Below are 24,349 nucleotides of genomic sequence, written 5' to 3'. Positions count from 1 at the left end.
ACTGCGGGCTGGCGCCACCTGGTGGCCTTCTCAGGTATCGCCTGCGCGGTCTCGGCCCACGTGGCGGCTCCAGGGTGCCCACTTGGGCCTCGCAGGCAGGTGCCCGCCCCCCGGTGAGCTCAGACCGTCCTCTGGAGCTGCCCACATGGAAAGCAAGCCAGCCGCGCCCCCTGAGGAAACGGAGGCCGGGAACAGTGCGGAATGTGTCTAAGTTGCACCAATCGAGAGCCCGGGAGGATGACCCCTAGGACCTGGCTTGGGGTCCAAGCTGTCGCTCTTTCTCCGGTCCCACCCCTTCCCGGTGTACTGGACGCAGCTGCAGTCCCCGACCCTCCCAGGGGCTGAGGGGGTTCAAACCCGCCGCAGGAGCCCCAATGCCCCCGACTCCCCTTCCTCCCTGGCCACATGAGGCGGCACAGGGGGCCTGGCCCCGCTGGGCCCCCCACCCACACACACAAACACCACGCAAGAGGCATCGATCTCTCTGCCTTCCTCTTTTAATGGCCAGTGCGGTACAGTCAGTGGACAGACAGGTGGACAGACACAGCACGGACAGGGCGGTCACAGCTGGGGCCCCCTGCCCCGGGAGGGCCGGGCTGAAGCGCCCCAGCCCTGTCCTGCTCGCCACATCACATCCCACGGGATGGGGACGGCGGCCTTGTTTCCAGAGCTGGCTCCAGCCAACGTGTGGCCGGGCTCAGCCTTGCCTCCCTGTAGGAGCTGGGACCGGGGGGGATGGGGGGTCCCGGCAGAGGGGGGCAGCCAGCATCTGGGGACACGGGGAGGGGAGAGGTGCAGGCGACAAGGCTGGGGGCTGCCCGTCTCCTCCAGGGACCTCTTCCATCCAGAGGGTCCCTGTGAGGAGGGGCTGGGGCCGGCTGCACCCAGACCGGCACCCTGGACGCGTGCTAGGGGCCATGCATGGGGGCCCTCGGAACAGAGCCCAGGGCGGGGTCACAGGAGGCCAGCTGCCCTGGCCAGGGACAGCCTGAGTCCACCACACAGAGCGCGGGCCAGGACACAGACGGAGGTGGAGTGAGATGAAGACGGACTTGGTGCTGGGCAGGGCTTGGGCTGCAGAGAGCCCGGGCCCAGCGAGGTGGCGTCATTGGCACCGGAAGGAGGCCCGGGGCCCCACAGGCACTGCAGGCGGGGGCGGAGAGGGGGCCGCCGGTCCAGGCCCCGGGCAGCCCTCCGGGGTGGGGGGCAGTGGCAGGACCCAGCTCAGAGGCCGGGGGGGCCGGAGCCGTTGGTGGCCGTGTGGACGCAGCTGCTGGGGGCATCCCGGGTGAGGCTGTAGGTACAGTAGGCGACGGCCGAGCCCAGCGTCAGCCCCGACATGTAGGACACAGTCATGGTGTTTCCTGCGGACAGGGCCGAGTGAGGGGCAGGGCCACAGCCTGCCACCGCCGCTCCCCAGAGAGCTTGGGCGCCCTCAGGCCTCCCTCACCCACCTCCCCAGCCCAAATGCCCCCCTTTGACCTCCAGCCTGCAGCCACCGGCTTGGTGTGTCCCAGGCTCACGCTGACCTCGTCCCGAGCAGCCGGCCCCCGCCCACGGGGTCCAAGCCCCTGTCCCTGTGTCGTGGACCCTGGCAGCAGCTCATCCCCTGTCCATCCCACTGGAGGGCACTCGGGAAAGCAGACCTGACCCCTCCTCTGCTTCCACCCTCACGGTGGAGGCACACGCACACAGCCATGCACACACATCCGTGTACACACACCCACGTGTGCACACAGGTGAACCTGTACACACCCATGCACCTGCACACACCTGTGCACACACACCCCACATGTGTGCCTGCATGCACACACGTGCACCTGCACACATGGGTGTGCACACACACCAGTGTGCGTGCACACCTGCGCACACACCCATGCACACACAACCCTACTGGGTACACACCCCAGTGAGTGCACACACATACACACACCTGCACCTGCACACACACCAGTGCATGTGCACAAACACACCCACATACACCTGTGGCTGCTCCTGCCCCAGGGCCGCTGTATGGACCCCCCCCCCACGGCCTGGACGCTCCTCCCTGGCATCTTGGTGTGACCGGCCCCTCACGGCTCCCCCACAGGGCCTTCCCAGCTTGCAAAGCCCCCATCCCACTGCAGTTCTTCCACACAGCTGGCTTCCCCCCAACACGCCACACCTGCTCCTCATCTGTCACCTGGCTGACGCCACCCCAGGACCATCAGCCCCCCAAGTGCAGGGAGCACTCTGTCCCCAGCACCTAGGACAGCGCCTGGCCCACAGGAGGGCGGAACAGGTGGCCGAGGAATGAATGAACGAATGAGTGACGTGAGAATGTCGCAGCATCTCTCCCCTCCCCCGGTGCTGGCCGGACCCCAGACCCAAACACCCCCCTGGCCTCCCTGTCCCGCGGGCAAAGGCGGCCTCACCAGCCAGCTCTCGCTGCCGCGGGCTCACTCTGCCGGCTGCCAGGATCATGGGCGCGCTGCCGAAGTAGCCGTTGCTCACGCCCATGAGCAGGGAGAAGACACAGGGCCAGGCGGGGTGGCGCAGGGCGGGTGCGCCGCTGGGGTACACGCAGAGGACGAAGAGCGGGATGAAGACCACCCGCAGGCAGGAGCAGGCCAGCAGGTGCGTGCCCCGCCAGTCCACGGGCAGGGCTGCCAGGACCTGCGGGGAGCCAGGGCAGCTGGGGTTGCCTGCCAGAGCCCCGCCTCCCTCCCTGCAAACCCCCTGGTTGCGTGACCCCACCCCCTCGCCTCCAGGTGGGGCTCCGGACCCTGCAAGTGAGGACAGCAGCCGTGTGGCCGCAGGGCCTGCTCATCCACCCGAGGTCCACCCCCGGGCCCCCGCGCGGATTCAGGCAGGCCCTGCGCTCCAAAGGCGCGCGCGGTATAGCTGGGCCGCCCCCGCCCCGCCCCCGCCCCGCCCCTGCACGGGACCCCGCCCGCACCTTGCCCACGAAATCCGAGAGATTGAAGATGGCCATGAGGAGGATGGGCAGCCACTCGCCCAGCACGCAGTGTCGGATCTCGGACTCCAGGCCGGGGAACAGGCACAACGTGATGAGGTAGGTCACGGCGATGGACAGCATGTCGGCCCAGATCACGCGCGCCACCACGTAGCGGTGCAGCAGCAGGGCTGGGGGCGGCGCGGGGTCAGGGCCGGGGTGGGGGCGGCGCCGGGGGCCCCGCCCGCACGCGCCCCGGCCCGCGCTCACCTCGCAAGGTGGGCCAGCTCCGCTGGGCTCGCGGCCGCGGCACGTCGAAGCGCACGTAGGCCCCGCCGCCGCCGCCCGCCGTCACCTCGTGGGCCGGGCTGTCCTTGGGGGACCCGCCGCTGGCCAGGGCTGGGGCCGGGTGCTCCTGGAGGGTGGGCAGAGCCGTGCGGCAGAGCAGGCATCTAGTTAGCGCCTGCTGTATGCACACACACCCCCGTCCCTCCTTTTCCTGGAGCCCCTCGGATTCCAGACCCCTCGCTCGCTCGCACAAACCCCGAGTGGCTTGCGACCGCTCACCCGCAGCGTCCCCGGGTCCCCGGGCCCCCACGGCCTCTGCGCGTGCTGCTCTCCCCGCCCCCCGACCCCTGTGGGCGTCAGGTCTCAGCCAGAAGCCCTCTGCCTCCCGGGGACCACCATGGGCGCAGCACCCGCTCCAGTGTTCCCTCCTCGCCCCTGTGGGTGTGCATTGCTGACGCCGGCACCAGCCTGGCCTCCCCGGCTCCACCGGCCAGCCCTGCCGCCCCCAGGGGGCACCCCAGCTCCCAGGACGGCGCGGGTCCACGCCGGGCACCGCCAAGGGCAGCCGTCTAGGGCCCGCGGGACTTACGAAGTGGACGTCCTCGGCGGCGACGTCATGGTGCACGCGGTAGCCCAGGCCCGCGCGGCGGCTGTCGCGGGGCCGCGCCGTGTAGTAGCGCACGAAGCGGCTGCGCCGCACCACCAGGTGCAGCAGGAAGCAGAGCAGCTCCAGGCCCACGGAGACCAGGAAGAAGATGAGCGTGCTGGCGCGCTCGTCCGGGAGCAGCAGCTTGGTGAGGATGCGGCTCAGCGAGATCATCACCCCCGCCGTGCCTGCGGGCGACGGGCGCGTGGGCCGGCCCCGCCCCCACCTCGCCTCCCAGCCAGGCCCAGACCCCCGCCGAGGGAGCCGCGCCCCGGGCTGCACACAGACACACCCCAAGCCTTTTATCTGGCGCCTGCTGTGTGCCTGGCACGGTCCTGCCAGGCCTCTGGGGACAGCACATGGCTCCTGCCTCCCTGGGGCAGACCACGGGGTCAGGTGCATGTGCAGGTGTGGGAGGGGACACTTGGCGTGGCATCTGCAGGACACAGCAGCTGGGGCTTGGGAAGTGCCAGGTGGAAGTGGCCATGGGTCCTGGGGGTCATCCCTGGGGAGGGTGGGGCTCCTGGGTGGCATAAACGCCCCCTCCCCAATCAGTGTACTGACCCCACCCTGGCAACCCACTCCATCCGACCTGTCACTGGGACAACTGGTCAACCCCCTAATGGGCCAGACAGTGACAACTGGTCAACCTCCTAATGGGCCAGGCAGAGGGCAGCCCCTGGGGTCCCTGGTCTGTGCTCGCCTAAGTGGGAGTGTGGCCCGAGAGAAACGCATGGGAGAAGTTGCCCGGTGAAGTGGGGTGCCCAGTGGAGTGGGGGGCCCAGGGAGAGCTTGGTGCTGGAGGGTGCAGGAAAGGGTCTCCCACCCAGAGGATCACACACTCCAGAAACACGGCACGCACACGCGTGTGCACGCATGGCCCCTCTGGGCTAGAGCCCTTGCCAGCCCCCACTGCCCAGCCCAGCACGCGGCCAGGGCGCACGGAAGCAGCCCCGGAGCCCGGCACCCCGATACTCACTCTCGCCCGTCATCACCCCCTGCGTGTACCTCTTGGGCAGCATCCCCGTGTACCCGTAGAAGCTGGATTGCTGCACTTGAAACAGAGAGGGGAGTTGTGAGACACCCCTTGTCACCAGAAATGGGGGTCCCGTGCAGCAGCTGCCTGCCAGGCAGTGCCCACCCTGCCTTGGGGGCGGCCACGGTCATTGCCAAGCTCGGGCCAACGCCGGGCGGGCAGAGACGACATCCCTCATTCGCGAGGGTGGGGGTCAGCCGCAAGTCCGAAGGGCCCCCCCAGCCTTTGTTCCACCAGCAGGTAGACAAGAGGCCACGTGTTGCTGTGTGGCCGTGGTGGACAGTCTGAGTCCCTGCGGAAGCGGGACGGAACCCACGATGTGCAGCGTCCCGGCCCCCAGTCCCTACCTGTGCAGCCGAAGGCCACCGTGCCCACGGCGGCCAGGTTGATGGCGTAGGCCTGGCCGTGAGAGAAGAGCTGCAGCCACACGTCGCAGACGCTGATGAAGAGCAGGGGGCCCACGGCCAGGAGGTAGCCTGTGTGTGGGGGCGTGCCTTAGAGGTCGGAGGGGGCACCCTGGAAGGCTGCCTGGAGGAGGCGCTACTTGAGCAGGGCCTTGAAGCCGGATGGTGCCCTGGGGAGGAAGGCGAGGGCAGAGCACCCTGGCAAGAGGGAGGCGCCCGGGCAGAGGTCCTGGGCAGGGGAAGCCACCCAAGCCCCCGAAGGCACCAGGCATCGCGCTGGCGGTGGTCGACCCCTCCCCCAGCCTGACCCTGTGGCGCCTGTGACAGGGCGGATGCGCATTTCACACCAGGGAGAGGGTGTGCAGTGGGGCAGCCTGCGCGGGGAGGGCAGCGCTGCTGGGCGTGGCTTGTGGGGGCGGGGCAGCGCTGCTGGGTGGGGCGGGGCTACAGGGCTGGGCGTGGCAACGTTGCTGCATGGGGTGGTGGGGCGGGGCTACTGCGCGGGGCGGGGCTACAGGGCAGCACTGCTGCGCGGGGCGTGGCTACGGGGCAGGGCGTGGCTTGTGGGGGGCGGGGCAGCGCTGCTGGGTGGGCGGGGCTACAGGGCAGGGCGTGGGTTGTGGGGGCGTGGCAACATTGCTGCGTGGGGTGGTGGGGCGGGGCTACTGCGTGGGGCGTGGCTACAGGGCAGCACTGCTGCGGGGGGCGTGGCTACGGGGCAGGGCGTGGCTTGTGGGGGCGTGGCAACATTGCTGCGTGGGGTGGTGGGGCGGGGCTACTGCGCGGGGCGGGGCTACGGGGCAGCACTGCTGCGCGGGGCGTGGCTACGGGGCAGGGCGTGGCTTGTGGGGGCGGGGAGCGCTGCTTGGTGGGGCGTGGCTACGGGGCAGGGCGTAGTTGTGGGGGCGTGGCCACATTGCTGCGCAGGGGGCGGGGCTACTGCGCGGGGCGTGGCTACGGGGCAGGGCGGGGCGTGGCTACGGGCAGGGCAGCACTGCTGCGCGGGGCGTGGCTACAGGGCAGGGCATGGGTTGTGGGGGCGTGGCAACATTGCTGCGTGGGTGGTGGGGCGGGGCTACGGGGCAGGGCGGGGCTTGTGGGGGCGGGGAGCGCTGCTGCGTGGCGCGGCGTGCGTACCCGCCGCAATCCGCGTGTGCGTCGTGAGCCGCTCCACCAGCACGTTGTTCAGCAGCACGGCCACCAGCGCCACCAGGATGTAGGTGAGGCTCATGTCGAACACGATGGAGGTCCCTGCGGGGGAGGGGCGGCCAACAGCGGTGCTCGGGCGGCCCCTGGCTGCGGGCACGCGGCGCGGTGGTCCCGCGCGGGGCGAGGGCGCACCTGGGTACTTGTGGTGCAGGTAGTCCACGTCCGTGATGAAGCTGTTGTAGGGCAGCAGGAAGCCCACGCCGGCCAGCAGCATCGCGAAGTAGATGGCGTGGTAGCGGTCATCGGGCACCGGCTCCTCCACCGCTACACCGGGAGACGCCGGTGAGGGCCACGCTGCCCGGCCCGGAAGTGACCACGCGCCAGGGCGGCCACTGCCACCCCAGCGACCGCCAGCAGCGCAGCGCCCACGGGCTGCACCCGTCCAGGGGGTCCTGGTTCCCCGGGGGAGGCAGGGCTCGGAGACACGGATTCCGCAGGCCACCCGGCCCCCGGTGGCCAACAAGAGTGGACTGTGTGGGGCAGCGCCTCCGAGGACGCCCGGGGCTCAGGGCTGGGAAGGGGCAGCCGTTTAGCCGAGGGCCTGGGCTCCCCACTCCAGCTTCCTCCGGGGCACACCCTGGGAGGCAGCGGCCATGGCTCAACGGACGGGGGTCCCTGCCGCCCACGTGGGAGACCCCCATGGAGTCCTCGCTTCGGCCCGGCCCGGCCCTGGCTGTTCGGATGGGAGCTTGCTCTTCTCCATCTCTCTGCGTCGCAAACCCAAAACTGAAATGGCCCAGTGCAAGCCAGCGCGCAGCGGCCCAGCCCTGCCCGGAACGGAGGCGAAACCCGCGAGCGGTCGAGGGCCCCGCTGACGGCCCCAGGGGACCCAGGCAGGACCGAGGTGGCTGCGAGCACGTGTGGGGGAGGGGCCCCCACATCCATGGAAGGATGCAGCCCACACGTCAGCTTGTTTGGGTGCCAGATATAGTCTGCAACCCACGCGCAGGGGAGTACCTATGCGCGCAAAGTTGGGCGTGAATTCCGTTTTCTCAAACCAACGTGAGGTCACCCTTGGACGGCATCTTTCCACGGGCTCGCATGTTTCTCTGTGTTGACACGCACGTGTGTGAGAGACAGAGGGCCAGCTGCTGCCCGCGCCCTGACCCCTTATGGTAAGGCGGGCTAGGTGGGACGCAGGGCGCTGGGGGGGGGGACCTCGCGAGCACCGTGCGTCTTCCAGGGGCAGGGTGGGAGCCCCGGGCACCGTGGCCAGCTGGGGGCTCGCGCAGCCACGGTGATGTGCACCGCGCAGGCTCGTGGGCGGGCATTTTTCAAGTTTCCTTTTGTTGTTTTTTATTTGAGAGACAGAGTGAGTGTCCACTCCGCGAATGCTCACAAAGCCAGGGCTGGGCCAGGCGGAAGCGGGGTCCAGGTCTCCCACGGGCGTGGCAGGGATGTGCCGTCACCTGCTGCCTCCCGGGGTGGGCATTCGCAGGGAGCTGGAGCTGGAGTCTGGGGCCCGGGGTCTTACTCCGTATCTTCCCCACGAGGCCAAATGCCCACCCATCAGTTTTTTTTTTTTTTTCATCGACTTGAAAGGCAGAGAGATAGAGAGACTTTGCATTGGCTGGCCCACTTCCCAAATGCCCACAACAGCCAGGGCTGGGCCAGGAGCTGGGCACTCCATCGGGGTCTCCCACGTGGGCAGCAGGGGCCCAAGCCCACAGGTGCGTGAGCAGGGAGCGGGACTGGAAACACAAGTGCTGAGACCTGAGCGGACACGGGGACCGGGGCGTGGGCGTCGCCAGCTGAGTCGGTGCTGGGGAGGGGTCTTCGGGCTACAGCCCCGCCTCCGGGGACTCCTTGGGGAGTGGGCAGGCTGTGACCCCACTAGGCTCCCAGGCTCTGGCTGCCTGGCTGACCACGCCACGCACCACCTGGCCTTTCGGAGGGGGCTGGGGGCCGGGGCTGGGGTTGGCTCTCTGCCGGGAGAGCGTCCCCACTGTCACTTCGGGTCCCCAGGCGGCAGACTGGCACAGACGGGGATCTTGCTCCTCCTCTCACCTGTCAGCCGCCCGCCTCTCCTAGTCCCCCCACTGTGTCACCGTCCCTGAAGGCAGCGCCGTGTCCTCAGACGTCCAGAAGTGTGGGCGTGAGGCACCAGTGGGGGGTGTTTCCTTATCGCCACGCAGGATGGGTAACAACAGGGGTGCAGCTAGCCCCACGTTCCAGTAACCTGTGTGGTGTCTACACCGTCTGTCTATACCTCCCTGCCCACCTGCCCGCCTCCCCCTGGTGCTATTTCTCGGGTTCCACCCTGACTGATCCAGCCACGTCACCACGGCCAGCGCAGTTAAAATCGTCACTGCCCACAGCCAGGGCCCCTGGCACGTGATGGGCACTGGCGCCCCTTGGGGACTGGCCCCAGATGGGCCCCCAGGCCCACAGCAGCGCCCCCTGCCGCTCAGCTGCCTGACAGACAGCTGTCACTCACAGGCCCCACCGACCGGAGCAGTGTGCTTGGGGTGGGCGCCAGCACCTTGAGGGGGGGCCAGAATTCCCCGCCAATGAACAGAGTCAGAGAAGGAGGGCGAGAGGTGGGAGGTGGATGGAGTTGGGGTGTGGCCGGAGCCTGGGGGAGCCGCACCCCGCCCTTGGCTCGGCCCCTTGCCCCAGGCCACACAGCTGGGCTCAAAGTCAGGTCTCTGAACCCCGCACTGCCCTTCCCCGGTTGCTCTCCCATCCGCTTGCTGACCAGTGAGCACACTGCCCCCTGAGCACAGCAGACCATGACCTGTGTGGGACCCACAGCCCCGGGTGGGGTCCCATCCCGACAGGTGCTGCCCACGCTCCCCTGCCCTCCGCTGGGGCCCCGTGGCCCTGGGACACACACACCTGGCCCGCACCTGCACTCACCTGAGTCCGTGAAAGTTGGCACGGCCCTGGCCCTGACGCCCTGGCCCTGAGCGGCCTCGGGCACGGCGGCCTCCAGTGGGAAACTGTCAAAGCCATAGCCGGCACCCAGGCTCTGCTCCCACGTGCCCGGCACACCGGGCTCCTGGAGGCGCTGGCTCCGCAGGGAGCCCATGGCGGCACGCGCTGTGGGGAGAGCAGAGCAGGTGCTGGGGGAGGGGGAGACTGGGGTGAGAGGACACCCCCCCTCACTGTGGGGAAGGGACCGGACCAGCAGGAGATGCAGCTCAGATGTGCCGCGGGATGCAACCATGTTGGCCTGCCTGAGGGTGGCGGCTGTGGGCACCTGGAGAAAGGGGCGTGGTGGGGGACTATGTTGGAGGTGGAAGGCCAGTCAGAAGTGACAGGTGACACCGCGGGACGCGGGGCACGAGGGCCTGCGTTGTCTCATGCGTCCATAGCTGAGGAAGGAGTGCAGCTGGGGGCGAATGACGTCCACTCAGGTCACCTAAACCCAGGTCTGTGTGACTCGCGCAGCCACACAGCCCTCCCTCGGTCCTGGAAGTCCTTCCTCTGGTCTCATCCCAGTGTTTCATGCTCTGGTGCAGAAGTGCCGCCCCCTCCCCCGGGAACAGGGCAGGGGTAAGCGCTCCCTAGTGGAGAGGCACCCCCGTGGTGCCAGCGGCCCGCTGTGTGCAGGGAGGGAGTCTGGCTCTCCCCTAAGACATTTACCAGTCGATGGCTCTGGTAACATCGGTTGATTTATCTCATTGCCAAAGAACACGTGCTCATCGGAGGGACTTTGAGATGAACGTGGAGGGGGCACCAGGTGTGGTCCTCAGCCTCCCCAGCGCCGGGAGCACGGGGGAGGGGAGAAGCCCGGGCGGGGGCCCCAGGGTCTGTGCACCTGCACCTGGCCCGTCTTCAGCCCCCCTGCCTTGGCCGACTGTGCTCCCAGTCCCCAGGTGGGCTGTGCAGACCACGGACCACGCCGGGGCTCCTCCTGGGGCCTGGGGTGCCCCCTATTCTAGTTCACTGCCAAGTTTTATTGGGGCCTCCCTGGGGCCTGGGAGCCCAGAGCTCTCCCTGCTTCTGGGTGACCGGCACCCGCGATCAGCCAGCAGAGATCCGGGCTCCTCCTGGGCCCTGGGCCTGCTGACCAGGCTCTCCCTGGCCCTCTTGCCGCATCTGGAGCTGGGGTACCTGTTCAGAGCTGGCCTCGCCTGAGATGGGGGCCTGCCTTGGGCACTGCCCCCTGTCAAATGGACACACCAGCCTGACCCCAAGAGTCACTGGGTGACAAGGGAGGGTCACCAGAGGTCTGGAGGCCCCGGGGCCCCTGCAGGAAGGGCTAGGGGCAGGGGACAGCTGCAGAACCACGGCCCCCAGGAGCCCTGCTAGACCAGAGCTGGGCCCTGAGGGCCTCTGAACCCCACAGGCCTGGTGTGTGTCCAGTGAGGGCTCCCGCCCGGAGGGGCTTCATCCCCCCGGGGCGCGGCTGCCGGTGCATCACAGCAGGACATGGCTCCACCGGCTCTGCCAGGGACATGGGCAGTGCCACCCACACTGCTGGCCTGAGCCCCTGGGGAGGGTCGGGGTTCCACTGCAGGCTGCAGCCGGGGCGGGGCCGCAGCCTCCCCTCCTGGGTCTCCCTTCAATGAAAAGGTCAGGACTTCCACGTCCCCCCCCCCCCCAATGCCCAGGGGCTGAGCACACACAGGGCCCTTCTCTGCCCTGGGGCACCCAGTGGGCCTCCCCACCTCACCGTGGGACACACTGCAGAGGAAGAGGGCGAGGGGCAGGTGGCCGGGAGGAAGGTGTGGCCGCACACAGTAGGTGCTCAGCAGTTGCACAAGCCACTACCTGAGATGTGTGGGTCAGAGGGTGCTGGACTGGCCAAGTCCAAGGTCTTGCGCTAATACAGGAGCCCAGCCGGGCTGCTCCCGTTTGCGCGGGGGTTGGGGGGGCCCCAGGTTCGTGCCGAGACGCACGGCGTCTGGTCCCGGCCGCGGGAGCGCGTCTGGAAGGTGGCCCGCGCGTCCTCCGGGGACTCGCACTTCTGTCCGGGCCGCACACGCTTGGCGGGACGCCCTTGGACGCCCCCGGACCCCCTGCCCAGGCCCCGCTCCGCTGCTTCTCCCGCAGCTGGCGCTCCCCGCCGGCCCAGCTCTCCTCGGCGGGACGAGGGGCTCCCCCTGGTCCCAGGGCACCGAGGAAGGCGGGGGCCACGGGCTGGGCAGGGCCCGGGAGGCCGGGCTGGCGCCCTCCGCGGCCTGTGCTCCCGCGCCTTCCCGGGGCTCGCAGCCCTGCCCGCGCGGCGGCGGTGGCAAAGTTGGGTCCCAGGCCTGCGCCCACAGGCGGAGGTCAGCCCCCCGAGTCCAGGTCCGCCCCTTCCAGCAGCCTCCCCAAGAACCGGGGCAGGGGGCTGTGGACGGAGGGAGCTGGCGGAGGGTGTCCGGCGGGAACTTCAGGCGGCAGGACCCCCGAGGCGCGCCAGGCAGGAGGTGGCGCGGGAGGCCGGGGCCACCGGCGCATCCCCGTACCCGGGTCTGGGTCCAGCGCTCGCCGCCGGGGTCGGGGGTCCTGGCCGCTCCGACGCGGGACAGGGAAGCGGGGGACCGTGGGAGGGCGGGACGAAGTGGGGGAGGGGTGGGGAGGGGGAGGGGCGCGTGGGCCGCGCGCGCCGCAGACAAAGGCTCCGACAGGTCCCCGCCGGCGTCTCCCGGCGCCCGGCTCGTGCCCGCCCCGCCCGCACCTCCGCGGTCCCGCTTACCTCGGCCCGGCTCCGGCCGGGGTCCCCGCCCTCGCCGTGCCCCGTGACGGATCCCGCGCCCCCGACTCCCCCTTCTCGCGCGGCTCGGGCCGGGCGCGGCCGGCGTCCTCCGCCGGTGCCCGGGTCCGCCCGCCCGGAGTCCGCGAGCGTGTGCGGGGGGCGCAGCGGCGGTGGCGGCGGCTGTGAGCACAGCCCGGGCTCCGCCCCCGCGCCCCGCCCCGGCTCCGCCCCCTTCCCTCCCCCTCCCCACCCGCACCGGCTTGGCTGAGGTCTGGATGCGTGGTTCCCCACGGCAGCGGCTGCCTGGAGGTCCCCGGCGACCCCAGGAGGCCGCCTCTGCTGCCCGCCCCCAGCCTCGCTGCCCAGGCCGACGCTCCCTGGCCCGTACATCGGAAGACGCCGCGGTGGAAAGTTTCACAGGATGGGAAGGGGCTGGGGGACTGGAGGCGATGCGTGGCGGGTGCCAGCCAGGTCTCCGGGGTAGGGAGCGTTTCCTGCAGATGAGGCGAAGGGACCCAGCCACAGGTGAGGTCGGGAACCAGGTGCGAACCAGAGGGGCTGTGTCCCTGCGGGGCCGGGCCTGGCAACCCCAGGAGTGCCTCCCTGCGACAGCACTGCGGGGTGGGGTCAGCCCAGGAGCTGCCGCCGCACCTGGATGCCCCTCCTTGCTGTCCAGTAGACCGGCTTCGTCCCGTCCAGGGAGCCCCAGGGTGGCCCCAGCCCATCGCTGGGGTCAGTGCCCTCTGGTTCCTCCAGGCCCAGTGTCGTGCCTGGGATACAGAAGGCACCAAATAGTTGTTTGAATTGGGCACAGGCTGAGCACTTGTGGAGTGCGCCAGTGGCGGCTTCATGGAAGCTACCCTGTGCCAGCAAGACTCTGCTCCAAGGGCAGGGGACTCCTCGGGGTCCCTGTCCCCACCTGCCGTCATTTCAAGGGTATGCAATGGACAGGACAGAGGTGGGCAGCGAGGGCCCCTAGGAGAGGTGCCTGTGGTCAGGGTGCCCTGGGCAGAGGCTGGGAACAGACGGGGGAGGGGAGGAAAAAGCTGGGGGTGGGGGACAGAAACCAGTCCCCAGGTCGTCTTGGCCATGGAGAGCCCCAGCCAGAGAACCTAGGTGGTGGTGGTTGTTTTTGGTAAAGATTCATGTATTTATTTGAAAGGCAGAGTTACAGAGGAAGAGGGAGAGACGCACGCACACGCAGCTCTTCCATCCGCTGGTCACTCTCCCAGATAGCCACAGTGGCTGGGACTGGGCCAGGCTAAAGCCAGGAGCCAGGAACTCCATCCGGGTCTCCCACATGGGTAGCACTTGGACCATCTTCCACTGCTTCCCCTGGGCACGTTAGCAAGCAAGAGGATTAGAAGTGGAGCAGCCGGGATTCAAACCTGTTTTAAGTACAGGATGCTGGCACTGCAGGCGGCGGCTTAAACCGATGCATCCCAGCGCCAGCCCCAGGCCCTCAGTTTATAAAACCCCTTTGCTGGTGCAAGCGTAAATTCAAGCAACCTCCTGGAAGTAAATCGGCCTCAAAACATGCTTATCTTGTGGACCAGAAAAATCTCTCATTCTAAATACAGAACGGGCTCACGGGAACAGCCAAGCACTGCAAACAGCCGGCACCCCGGACGCACCACTTGGCAGCGTCGCTCATGCCCGGGGGGACGGGGGACGGGACAGGCCCGTCACGTTTGCAGAACCCAAGGAAACCGAGGAGAGCTCCAGGAACTGGGGAGAAATACTGGAGATCACCTCCACCGCGTGGTTTTCTGGAGAAGCAGCCATGCGTGGGGCAGAGAGAGAACCGGCGGGGCAGCTTGGCAGGCTGGCATCCCATAGCGGAGCCCTGGCTGCTCCGCTTCCTACCCAGCTCCCTGCTAATGCGCCTGGGAAGGCGGCAGAAGATGGCCCAAGTCCCTGGGTCCCTGCGTACCCCTCCCCCCACCCGCCATGAGGGACCTGGAGGAAGCTCCTGGCTCCTGGCTTCGGATGGGCCCAGCTCCGGCCATTGCAGCCATCTGGGGGGTGAACCAGCGGATGGAAGACACTCTCTCTCTGATAATTTAGAAAAGAGGTTTCCCCGGAATAGTGTTAATCAGAAACGTTCAACATCTACATACAACCATTTACGAGGAATTTTTTTTTATTTTTTTATTTTTTGACAGGCAGAGTAGACAGTGAGAGAGAGAGACAGAGAGAAAGGTCTTCCTTTGCCGTTGGTTCACCCTCCAATGGCCGCCGTGGCCAGCGCGCTGCGGCCGGCGCACCGCGCTGATCCGATGCCAGGAGCCAGGAGCCAGGTGCTTTTCCTGGTCTCCCATGGGGTGCAGGGCCCAAGCACCTGGGCCATCCTCCACTGCACTCCCTGGCCACAGCAGAGAGCTGGCCTGGAAGAGGGGCAACCGGGACAGAATCCGGCGCCCCAACCGGGACTAGAACCCGGTGTGCCGGCGCCGCTAGGCGGAGGATTAGCCTAGTGAGCCGTGGCGCCAGCCCGAGGGATATTTTTAAAAGCAGACTCATTGCACAGGAACAGCCCTGTGGTCCCCAGAGACGGGGTGGGAGGGACTCTCTCCAGCATCACAGCCCACGGCCTGGGGCTCCATGTCAGCTGCAGGCCCTGGGTAGCTTAACCTGTGCTTCACGGGGGTCCCCTGGCTACCTGCCCGCAGCTCACAGAGCTCAGGGAGGCACAGCGCCTGTGTTAGAAAGATGATGGTGGGCGTTGTGGTGCGGCAGGTTAACCCGCCACCGGCGTCACCGACATCCCATGCCGGCTCCACTTCGAGTCCCGGCTGCTCTGCTTCCCATCCAGCTCCCTGCTAATGCGCCTGAGAAAGCAGCCGATGAGACAGGGCTGCAGTGCTTGGGCCCCTGCTGCCCACAAGGGAGACCGGGGCAGAGTGCTGGGCCCCTGGCTTCAGCCTGGCCAGCCATTTGGGTGACACTCGAGCTCGGAGAGGCCTGGGCCTGCTGGGATCCTTGTCCACCCGGGGGAGCCCAGGCCACTCCCAAGCAACAGGAGGGCTGGCACCCTGCCCCGCCCTGGCGACAGGCGCGGCTGCTGGGGGGGGGGAGGGTTGAGGGTGGGCCCAGGAGGGTGCTCTCTGTGGGGTGCAGGGCGAGCCGGGCCCTGGGCCAGGCCTGCGTCACCGCCACTGCCAGCTGCTGACAGCGGCCAGGACTCTGGTTATGGATGTCTGTCCTCCTCGCATGGGCACGCGTCCCTGGGAGAAGAGCCGCCTGCCTGTGGCGTGGTGGCAGGGGGCTTGGGAGAGGCCGGGCGGGGCGGGGGGCTGCCACCCCCAGGCCTGAGCCACTTGTCTCGTCGGGGCGCCCTTTCCCGTCCCCAGAGCTGTTTGTCGCCCTCGACTTCTCGCTCTGGGTTTCTCAGTGCCCGTGGGGACACAGCCCCGAGCCCAGCGACCCCTGCCCCCATTTCCCTCCACGCCCTCACTTTTTGGGGGAGGCCTTGGGCCCCACAGGCAGGAGCTCGGGCTCGGCCCTGCCTAGTGCCAGCCGGAAAGATTCCTTTAAAAACTCCGTGGGCTTCCCGTGTGTGGGATCGTGAGACGCCTCGCTGGTGGACGCCATATCCACACGCCCCTCTGAGCTGACTCCTGTGTGTCCTTGGCCGGGGGACAAGGCCCCGGAGGTTGTCAGAAACTCAGGGCTCACGGGGGTGTGTAAGAGGCACACACTCGCAGGATTCTTAGAAGGCTTGATATTTAGGTGAGAGCAAAGGGCAGCTGCCTTACTTCTCTCTCTCTCTCTCTCTCTCTCTCTCTCTCTCTCTCAGATTATTTGAGAGGCAGAGTTACAGACAGAGAGAGGGAGAGAGAGGAACATCTTCCTTCCATCTGCTGGTTCACTCTGCAAGTGGCCACAACAGCCGGAGCTGGGCTGATCCGAAGCCAGGAGCTTCTTCTGGGTCTCCCATGCAGGTGCAGGGGCCCAAGCACTTGGGCCATCTCGCACTGCTTTCCCAGGCCGTAGCAGAGAACTGGATCGGAAGTGGAGGAGCTGGGACTCGAACCGCAGCCCACTATGCCACAGCACCGGCCCCTTATCCCTTTTTTTTATAGAAGGCAAACAGAGAGGCAGGGAGATCTTCCATCCGCTGCTTTCGTTCCTCAAATGCCAGCAACAGCCAGGGCCGGGCCAGGTTGAAGCCAGGAGCCAGGAACTCAATCCGGGTCTCCCAGGTGGTTAACAGGGACCCAAGGACTTGAGCCATCCTCTGCGCCCCAGGGTGTGCATTAGCAGGCAGAGTCAGGACTCAAACCCCAGGCGCTCTGCTGGGGGTGTGGGCGCCCCAAGGGGGGCATCTGGGTGGCTGTGCTGGACTCCTGGCCCTGCCTTCGCCGTTTCCAGAGCAGAGGCTCCGTGGCACCGTGGGGTCCTGTCTCAGCCACAGCACCCTGGGCCTCTTCAGTGTTCTCAGGGGAATGGTGTTGGTGGCGCCACCAACCCTCGGAGGGTGTGGCTGGTGCAGCGCCCAGAGGGGATGTGCCACGCCCACAACGATGCCGGATCGCAAAGGCCCCGTGTGCAGTGCGAAAGACATGGGGAAGAACGGTGCGCAGAAGCGTCTAAAACAGGCAAAGCCAACCTCGGGAGGAGACGCCTGGCAGGGCCGGAGGCACGCACCGGGGCGGCCGGGCGCTCCACGTCTTGACTGCAGTTTGGTTGACACGGGCGCCAGAGGCCCCCAAAGAGTCACGCATTTCTCTGTAAATTTGTCCCCAAAACCCGGAGGGGCTGGCCTTGTGGCGCAGAGAGCTGAGCTGCACCTGTGACGCCGGCTCCCATGTGCCTGCCAGCTCCGCTCCCGGCTGATGCACCTGACGGCCCCAGCGCTTGGGCCCCTGCACCGCGTGGGAGACCCGGAAGAAGCTCCTGGCTCCCGGTTTGGGCCCAGCGCTGGTCACTGTGGCCATCTGGGGGAGTGAACCAGTGGATGGAAGACCTCTCTCTCTCTCTCTCTCTTCCCCCCTCTCTCCCTCACCCTCTCTCCCTCTGTCTCTGTAACTCCGACTTTCAAAATAAATAAATCCTTGGGAAAAAAAGAATCAGGTGGGTTGGTGGGGGGGTGGGCTGGCAGAAGCCTGGGGCAGCCGCAGAGGGTGGGGTGGGGGCCCCGTGGCGCGCCTCCTCTCGCCCACCGCCCGCCACGCTCCGGCGGGGCTGTTCCAGGCCGCGGCGCTGTGCCATCTGCTTCCTGTGGACTCCAGCCTGATTTATTCCCTGCTTATTAACTTACAGCCCATTAGCCTCTTTCCCAGTAGTCCCGCCCCGCGGCCGCTGGCCAGCCAGAGATGGGTGCGGGCAGGCGCGCAGGCGGGGGCCAGGTCTGCAGGCCTCTGCAGGGGGCCGGGGGGGCGGCGGGGCGCGACTCTCCCCCTCTTCCACCTCCTGGTGCAGGGCGTGGGCTGCCTGGACGCCACCTGCCCCCTTCCTGCAGGGACCCACTGTCCACAGAAGAGGCCAGCGGTGAGGTGGGTGAGGCTGGGAGTCCCCGGGGGACAGTGGGTCTGGTTCTCGGACCCCAGCCATGGTCACAGCGACACATTCCCAGCGGTTATTCCTGGGCCTCCTAGGGTGGACAGCACTGAGCCGGGCAGAGCTGCCCGCTGAAGCCCCAGGCCCAGAGGGGACGAAGCCTCTGTCCGGCGCTGCACAGAGGTGCGGGCCAGGTCAGCTGGGCTCTCTGCGGGCCTGACAGGGCACTGCCGGCCCCTCCGTCTGGGCACCGTGGGGGAAAACGTGCCTTCCCCCTGATCTGGATGCGAAAGGCAAATTGAATAAACAGCCCAGGCCTCTCCTGGGAGGGCGGGGACTCGGGGCTGGGCGGGCCGGCGAGGTGCCCATCAAGCTGCTCTGCGCCAGCCCGGGGGTGGGGGGCAGCGGCCTCTGTGGGGGAGACCTGTCCTGGAGCAGAGGCCAGGCTCAGAGAGGTGCGGGCGCTCCCCCAGTCACAGCGCGAGGCTGGGCAGTGCGGGGCCCGCCCCAGATCTGTCCGTCCCACTGGGCTGCGCTGCAGCGAAGAACCGTACCCGGGCCAGGCTTCTGGGGCAGGGGGCTCTGAGCCAGCCCCCTGGTCACCCCCAGGCCAGAGGCGAGATAAAGACTCCCCCGGGCTGCGGGCAGTGCTGGAGGCCTGGCTTGGCTCCAAGGGCTTTTAGCTGGAGAAGCTCTTCATTACCAGGGGCTGTGGGCCAGCCGGGCGGGGGCGGGGCGGGCAGGGGAGCCTCCAGGGACCTGGGCCTGTGCTGGCCCTGCTGCCCGCCCCGCCTCTCTCCCAGGCAGCTCCAAGCCCTCCCACGCACCTTCACACCAGCACCCTGCCTTGGGCCTGCAGTGCCTCCCCTCTCTCGCTGCCCAGCCCCTGAAGCAGCTGCCGTACCCAGTGCCCGCCCCTATGAGTCCCTGAGCTGTGAGCGCCACTGCTGCCTCCTCCAGGAAGCCTTCCCTGACTTCTAGGCACTCGATGGACGTCATGCACCCTGGCACGGGAGTCCCAGTGTGGCCTCCGAGGGGGGGCTGGGTGATAGCCCACTTCACAGTCGGGGAGGAGGCCCAGAGATGGGAGGGCAGCTGTCTGCGGCCACACAGCTCTGAAGGCTGGGGCGGTGGGCTCTGCTCAGCCCTGTGGGTGTTGTTGCTGGTGGGAACCGGGTCTGCATGAGGCGGCCCCCACCATGCCGGGCGCCTGCACAGCCTCTCTGGGCTCCCTCCCTTGGAATCGGCACGCCCATTTCACAGATGAGAAAACTGATGCCAGTGGTCCCGGGAGCAGCAGAGCAGGGCCCAGACCCCGGTGTGTGTGGGGGCCCTGAGCCCGTGCCCGTCCCCCAGCCCTCTCTGGACCCCAGCCGTGCCCCACCTGGGCCCTACCTGGGGGCTTCCCTGGGCTCTGTCTGGGGCGTCCGGGGCCGTGAGGCTCGCTCGGCAGCCCCGCCGCCGGGCACAGGCGCCTTTGTACTCTCTGTTTACAAGGGAAGGCCTGCGAGCCAATTAGCGCCGTAACCAGGGAAAATGTTTGGCTTCCGTGGGTGGGAGTTGGAGCCATCTGTTCCCGAGTGCTGAGAATACTCCGGAGCCGCCGTGGCGGGCGGTGCGCCCCGGGCTGGGCGCTCACCCTCTGTGGGGCTCGGGCCGGGTCTGCAGGACCGGGCCGACCCACCCATACCGGAGCGGCTCGCGCTCCGCGCCTCCCCCCTTTCCTCTGAGCAAGCCCGTCCCAGGCGCGGCGGGGGCGGCTGTGCACCTGCCCAGCGCGGGCCTGGGGCTCGATCTGCACCGGGTTCATGGGCCCCACGCTCTGAAGAGCCCCGTGTTCCCTAGGACGGGGGCGGCCCAGGGTTGCCTGTTGGCGGGGAAGAGCCTGGACAGCGCCCTCCGGGTGCCAGCTCCGCGGGGGCCCTGGGGCCAGCAGGGGATGAGGCGTTGGGCAGGGACCTCCGTGCACACGTGCTAACGACGTGGGCCCTCGCCCCAGGGCTGACCCCAGTCCAGAGCCTGTGACTTCATTGCTGCTGCCCCACCCCCCGCGCCCAGAACACCTGTGTCCCCAGGCGCCCTCCGGAGTTGTCATCACTCTGCCGAGGTCTGTGGGCGCCGTGTTAGCCACATGACAGGGCGACGCGGCGCGCCTCCCAGGCCCTTGAAGGGGGGGGGGGGGTGGCAGGGCGAGCAGGCCGGCGGAGGACGCGGGGTGGCGGGAGGGGTGGGGTGGTGGCGCGCGCACAGGCTGGCGGTGGAGGGCTCGGGCCGGCGGGGGGCGCGCAGGCTGGTGGGGGCGGGATGCCCAGGCTGGCGGTGGAGGGCTCGGGCCGGCGCGGGGCGCGCGGGAGGTGGCAGCTCGGTTGGCGGAAGGAGCTTATCACGGCTGAGTGCTAATCGTTTTGGAGGATTACGCAGACGCGGTGTGCGTCCCCTGCTAATGCCCTTTAGGGATTTAATGGGCTTCGGGCTTTCCCGGAAGAGGAGGACTTTGAAGAACTCGCTGCTCCCTCGCTGGGTGACCTTGGGCTGCGTGGAGGCCTCGGTCCCCAGCGGTTGTGTGTCCTGGGGGAGGTGGCTGTGGGTGGCCATTTGGAAAACTCACCCAGCTGTGTGTGCAGCACCGTTGTCACGTGACGGTCATGGCGACAAGAGCAAGAGATGGACGAAGAGCCGGTCGGCTGTGGCCACCTGGATCCAGCCTCACCTGACGCCCACCTTGACCCAGTAAATGCCACTCGCAGCATCCAGCTGTCAGGCACTCTCGAAGTGTCCCCAGTCCCCTCCCCCCCCACGCTGGGACTAGGCAGGTGTCTCTGGTCAGCCCATCCTGGCGCCTCCACCATCAGGCTGTGTGGCCCGCCATCCCGGGTGCCCCTGCTTATGTCCTGGGAAGCTGCCCCAGGCTGACCACACCAGTGGCCCCGCAGCCTCTGACTTCCGGCCGGGTTTTGCCGATGGAAACACCCCCAGTCCACAGGGGGCTGAGAGGGAGGGAGGTGAGTGGGCGTGTCTCCCCCCATTGCAGTCCCAGGAGGTCTCCCTGGCCCACGGTGTCCCTCCACACAGCTGTGGCGTCCCGAGGACCTGCTCCCCTCCGGCCGCCACTGCGGGGCAGGTGGATGGGGGGGCACACGCTGATGGCAGAGCCAGGGAGAAGGAGACGTCACCGTCTCCAGGGCAGGACGGTGCATGGTGGGCGCGCAGACGGGTGCTACAGACCTCCGCGGTGCGGGGGGCGGGGGGGCTCCGCCAAAGCTCCTCTTTGGCTCCTTGGAGCATTTGTCTTGGAGCCAAGGTGAGTGGAGGGGTCAGAGGTCACGGTGGCCCCTCCCCCCAGGTCACGAGCACACTGGGACCCCGGGGTGCTGAGAGTCTGCAGCGGGCTCTCCCTGGACTTCACTTTGCCCTTTTCAGCCACATCTGGGGGGGGGGTCCGGCAGCTCCCAGCCCAGCCCGTCGGTTTCCTCGGGCTTTTAAGGGCCGCTGAATAATTGATGGTGTGGCTGTGGGCCGGGGCGCTGGGAGCCGCGGCCACCGTGGGTTTCGGGCCTTGGCAGGCAGAGGGAGGAAGGGGGCGGGAGGGGGCGTCTGTTGGGAGTCAGGACGCAGCTGGGCTTAGCTCATGGCTCCGTCCAAGGTCGGGGGCCCTGTCTGGTGACCTCCTTGCTGGCAAAGTCCTGGGACGGCACAGGGACCTGTGCCCGGCTCTTCACCTCGCTCCTCCACATTTTTCAAACATTTTTCAAGATTTATTTTTTATGTATTTGAAAGGCAGAGGTCCAGAGAGAGAGAGAAAGGAGAGCGTTTCCACATACTGCTCCCCAAATGGCCACAACAGCCAGGGCTGGGCCAGGCTGAAGCCAGGAGCCAGGAGCTTCTTCCAGGTCTCCCACGTGGGAGCAGGGGCCCAAGCACTTGGGCCATCTTCCACTGCTTTCCCAGGCCACAGCAGAGAGCTGGACTGGAAGTGGAGCAGCCGGGACTTGAACCGGCACCCACGTGGGATGCCGGCTGAACCCGCCAAGCCACGGTGCTGGCCACTGTTGGTGTCTCCTTGTCCGGGGCGCCCTAGGAGGCGCTTCCTTGGGGTTGCCCAGAGATATTCTTCCCTTCTCCGCCCCACTGTCTTCCTGCGGCTCCTCCAGACACCCCGCCCCCCGTACCCCGTGCTGGCGACTCTCAGACCCCTGGCTCCCTTTGGGGACACAGTCGGCTGCCTCCTGGCCCAGAGCCCGTTGTGGGGGTCTGGAGTCTGGGGCTCCCGGCCTTGCCCGCTCCTGAGAGCAATTCCCATGCGGTCAGGGGCCCGGGTCTCCAGGCCCACAGCGAGGGCAGTGCAGACTCCCTCTCTCCGTGCGCAACACCCCCGGTCGGCTTGGGCAGGTCTAGGGGCCCTCGCCGAGGCATGGAGGGGTGTGGGGGGCCATTCGTGGGCTTGTTCCCCCGTAAGTGCGTGCACCGTAAGCAGCAGTGGCCACGTGGTCCCTGCACCCCCATCAGAGCCGTCCCTGGGGGCGGGCACTTGACACGGTGGTTAGGATGCACTTGGGATTCCCGCGTCCCGTGTCGGTGTGCCTGGGTTCGAGTCCTGGCTCTGCTCCTGACCGCCGCTCCCTGCTAACGCATAGCCCGGGAGGCTCCGGTGACAGCCCAGGTCCTCAGGCCCCGGGTGCCCACAAGAGAGACCTAGAGGTCAGGGGGCCGCTCTCCTCTGCCCCCACCCCCAGCTTTGTGAGCCCAGTGTCCCCTGGTGACACGTGGGGCCTGTGGCTGAGGAAGCCGTGACACGTGGGGTGACGCCATGCAGTGCAGGCTGCAGGGTCAGCAGGGACCAGCAGGAAGGGACCGGCCGGCCCGTCCTCCAGTGCCAGGAAGGGGGCTGGGGTGGGGCCCAACAGGGACACAGGCCCAGTGTGGGGAGCTCAGGCCCAGGGCAGCTCGTGAGAGCCTGGAACCGCTCGGGGCCGGGGCCGGGGCCGGGGCTGGGCCGCACAGTGACAGGAACCAGGGACAGGAAGGCCAGCGCCCTCTGGGCCTCCCCTGCGGCCGCCCCAGTCCCTGGCTCCCAGGAGGGCCTGGTCCTCCGCTCTTGGTTCCGGTGTGAGGAGGGCAGGGCTGTCACCCTGTCGGCCATGTGGCCGGGCTCAGAGACGGTCTAGGGTGTTCTCCATCTAGAATGTTCTGAAGAGGGAGGCGAGATGGGGGAGACAGCTCTTGGGGTCTATTCTGGTCCCTTTCATCTGCTCGTCAGCTCCATGACAACGGGGGACCAGGGCTTTCGAGCTGCGAGTGATTTTCTGCGAGCGACGAGGTCTGCATTTTTATCCGGTGACTCCTCCCAGATGGTGGCTCAGAGGCAGTGGTCAGGGCGTGGCCGGCCCCTCCAGGGTGGGCCACAGCCCCCCCAAAGCTGGGTGCCCCCGGGACTCGGCTCTGCTGCTGGGCGGGGCCTCTGTCTGCTGTCGCCTCAGCCCCTCTCCTCCACGCGTCCTCTGCTTCCTGCAGGGCGTTTGCAGCACAGGGGGCACCTGCTGAGCCAGGCGCTGCAGCTCCCGAGGCCACGCACGGTGACGCACGGACACACGGTGACACATGGACACACGGTGACACACAGACACGGGTATACACATGGTGACGCACGGACACTCGGTGACACACGGACACACGGTGACATGGACACAGGTATACACACGGTGACACACAGACACACAGTGACACATGGACACACGGTGACACACAGACACACGGTGACACATGGACACACGGTGACACACAGTGTCACATGGACACACGGTGACACACAGACACGGGTATACACACGGTGACACACGGACACACAGACACACGGTGACGCATGGACACACAGTGACATGGACGCAGGTATACACACGGTGACGCACGGACACACAGTGACACATGGACACACCCTGACATGGACGCAGGTATACACACGGTGATGCACAGTGACACACGGTGACACACGGACACACGGTGACATGGACGCAGGTATACACACGGTGACGCACGGACACACAGTGATACATGGACACACGGTGACATGGACGCAGGTATACACATGGTGACACATGGACACACAGTGACACATGGACACACGGTGACACACGGACATGGGTATACACACAGTGACGCATAGATACACAGTGACACACAGAAACACGGTGACGCACGGACACATGGTGACATGGACGCAGGTATACACACTGTGACACACAGTGACACATGGACACACGGTGACACAGACACAGGTATACACATGGTGACGCACGGACACACAGACACACGGTGACACAGCCACACGGTGACATGGACACAGGTATACACATGGTGACATACAGACACAGTGACACATGGACACGGTGACATACGGACACGGGTATACACATGGTGATGCACGGACACACAGTGACACACAGACACATGGTGACATGGACACAGGTATGCACATGATCACACACAGTGACACACGGACACACTGTGACACATGGACACACAGTGACACATGGACACACAGTGACACATGGACACACAGTGACACATGGACATGGGTATACACACGGTGACGCACAGACACACGGTGACATGGACGCAGGTATACACACGGTGACACACAGACACACAGTGACATGGACACAGGTATGCACATGATCACACACAGTGACACACGGACACACTG

General features: G+C 67.3%; 1 protein-coding gene across 4 annotated transcripts; it reads right to left on the bottom strand.

The window, feature by feature from the left end:
• Positions 1-479: 479 nt before the first annotated feature.
• SLC29A4 (solute carrier family 29 member 4) lies at positions 480-19,155 on the bottom strand. Of its 4 annotated transcripts, none has more exons than XM_070064545.1 (11): positions 19,045-19,155; positions 9,378-9,560; positions 6,651-6,782; positions 6,447-6,560; positions 5,253-5,479; positions 4,849-4,918; positions 3,813-4,057; positions 3,206-3,350; positions 2,939-3,126; positions 2,415-2,655; positions 480-1,364 (listed from the first exon to the last, which is right to left on the bottom strand). In XM_070064545.1, exons 2-11 carry the CDS (start codon positions 9,547-9,549, stop codon positions 1,225-1,227), a joined length of 1,674 nt encoding a protein of 557 aa, XP_069920646.1. In that variant the 5' UTR covers positions 9,550-9,560; positions 19,045-19,155; the 3' UTR covers positions 480-1,224. The 4 variants fall into 4 exon arrangements, with proteins under 4 accessions (XP_069920646.1, XP_069920643.1, XP_069920644.1 ...); XM_070064542.1 differs by lacking the exon at positions 19,045-19,155 and adding an exon at positions 12,148-12,353; XM_070064543.1 differs by lacking the exon at positions 19,045-19,155 and adding an exon at positions 12,148-12,352 and having other exon boundaries at positions 4,878-4,923.
• Positions 19,156-24,349: the final 5,194 nt, after the last annotated feature.

This window comes from Oryctolagus cuniculus, chromosome 19 (assembly GCF_964237555.1).
Source record: "Oryctolagus cuniculus chromosome 19, mOryCun1.1, whole genome shotgun sequence".
NCBI classification, from domain to species: domain Eukaryota; kingdom Metazoa; phylum Chordata; class Mammalia; order Lagomorpha; family Leporidae; genus Oryctolagus; species Oryctolagus cuniculus.
This window is presented reverse-complemented; position numbering and strand designations above follow the sequence as displayed.

Bases quoted from the DNA above. Each gene is read 5' to 3' on its own strand.
- SLC29A4 (XM_070064545.1), bottom strand. From the start codon at position 9,549: ATGGGCTCCCTGCGGAGCCAGCGCCTCCAGGAGCCCGGTGTGCCGGGC. The intron at 4,058-4,848 runs GTGAGTATCGGG...CGTCGCCCGCAG, and splicing joins GGGGGTGATGACGGGCGAGA to GCACGGCGGGGGTGATGATC. The intron at 3,351-3,812 runs GTAAGTCCCGCG...CCCACCCTCCAG, and splicing joins CCGCCGAGGACGTCCACTTC to GAGCACCCGGCCCCAGCCCT.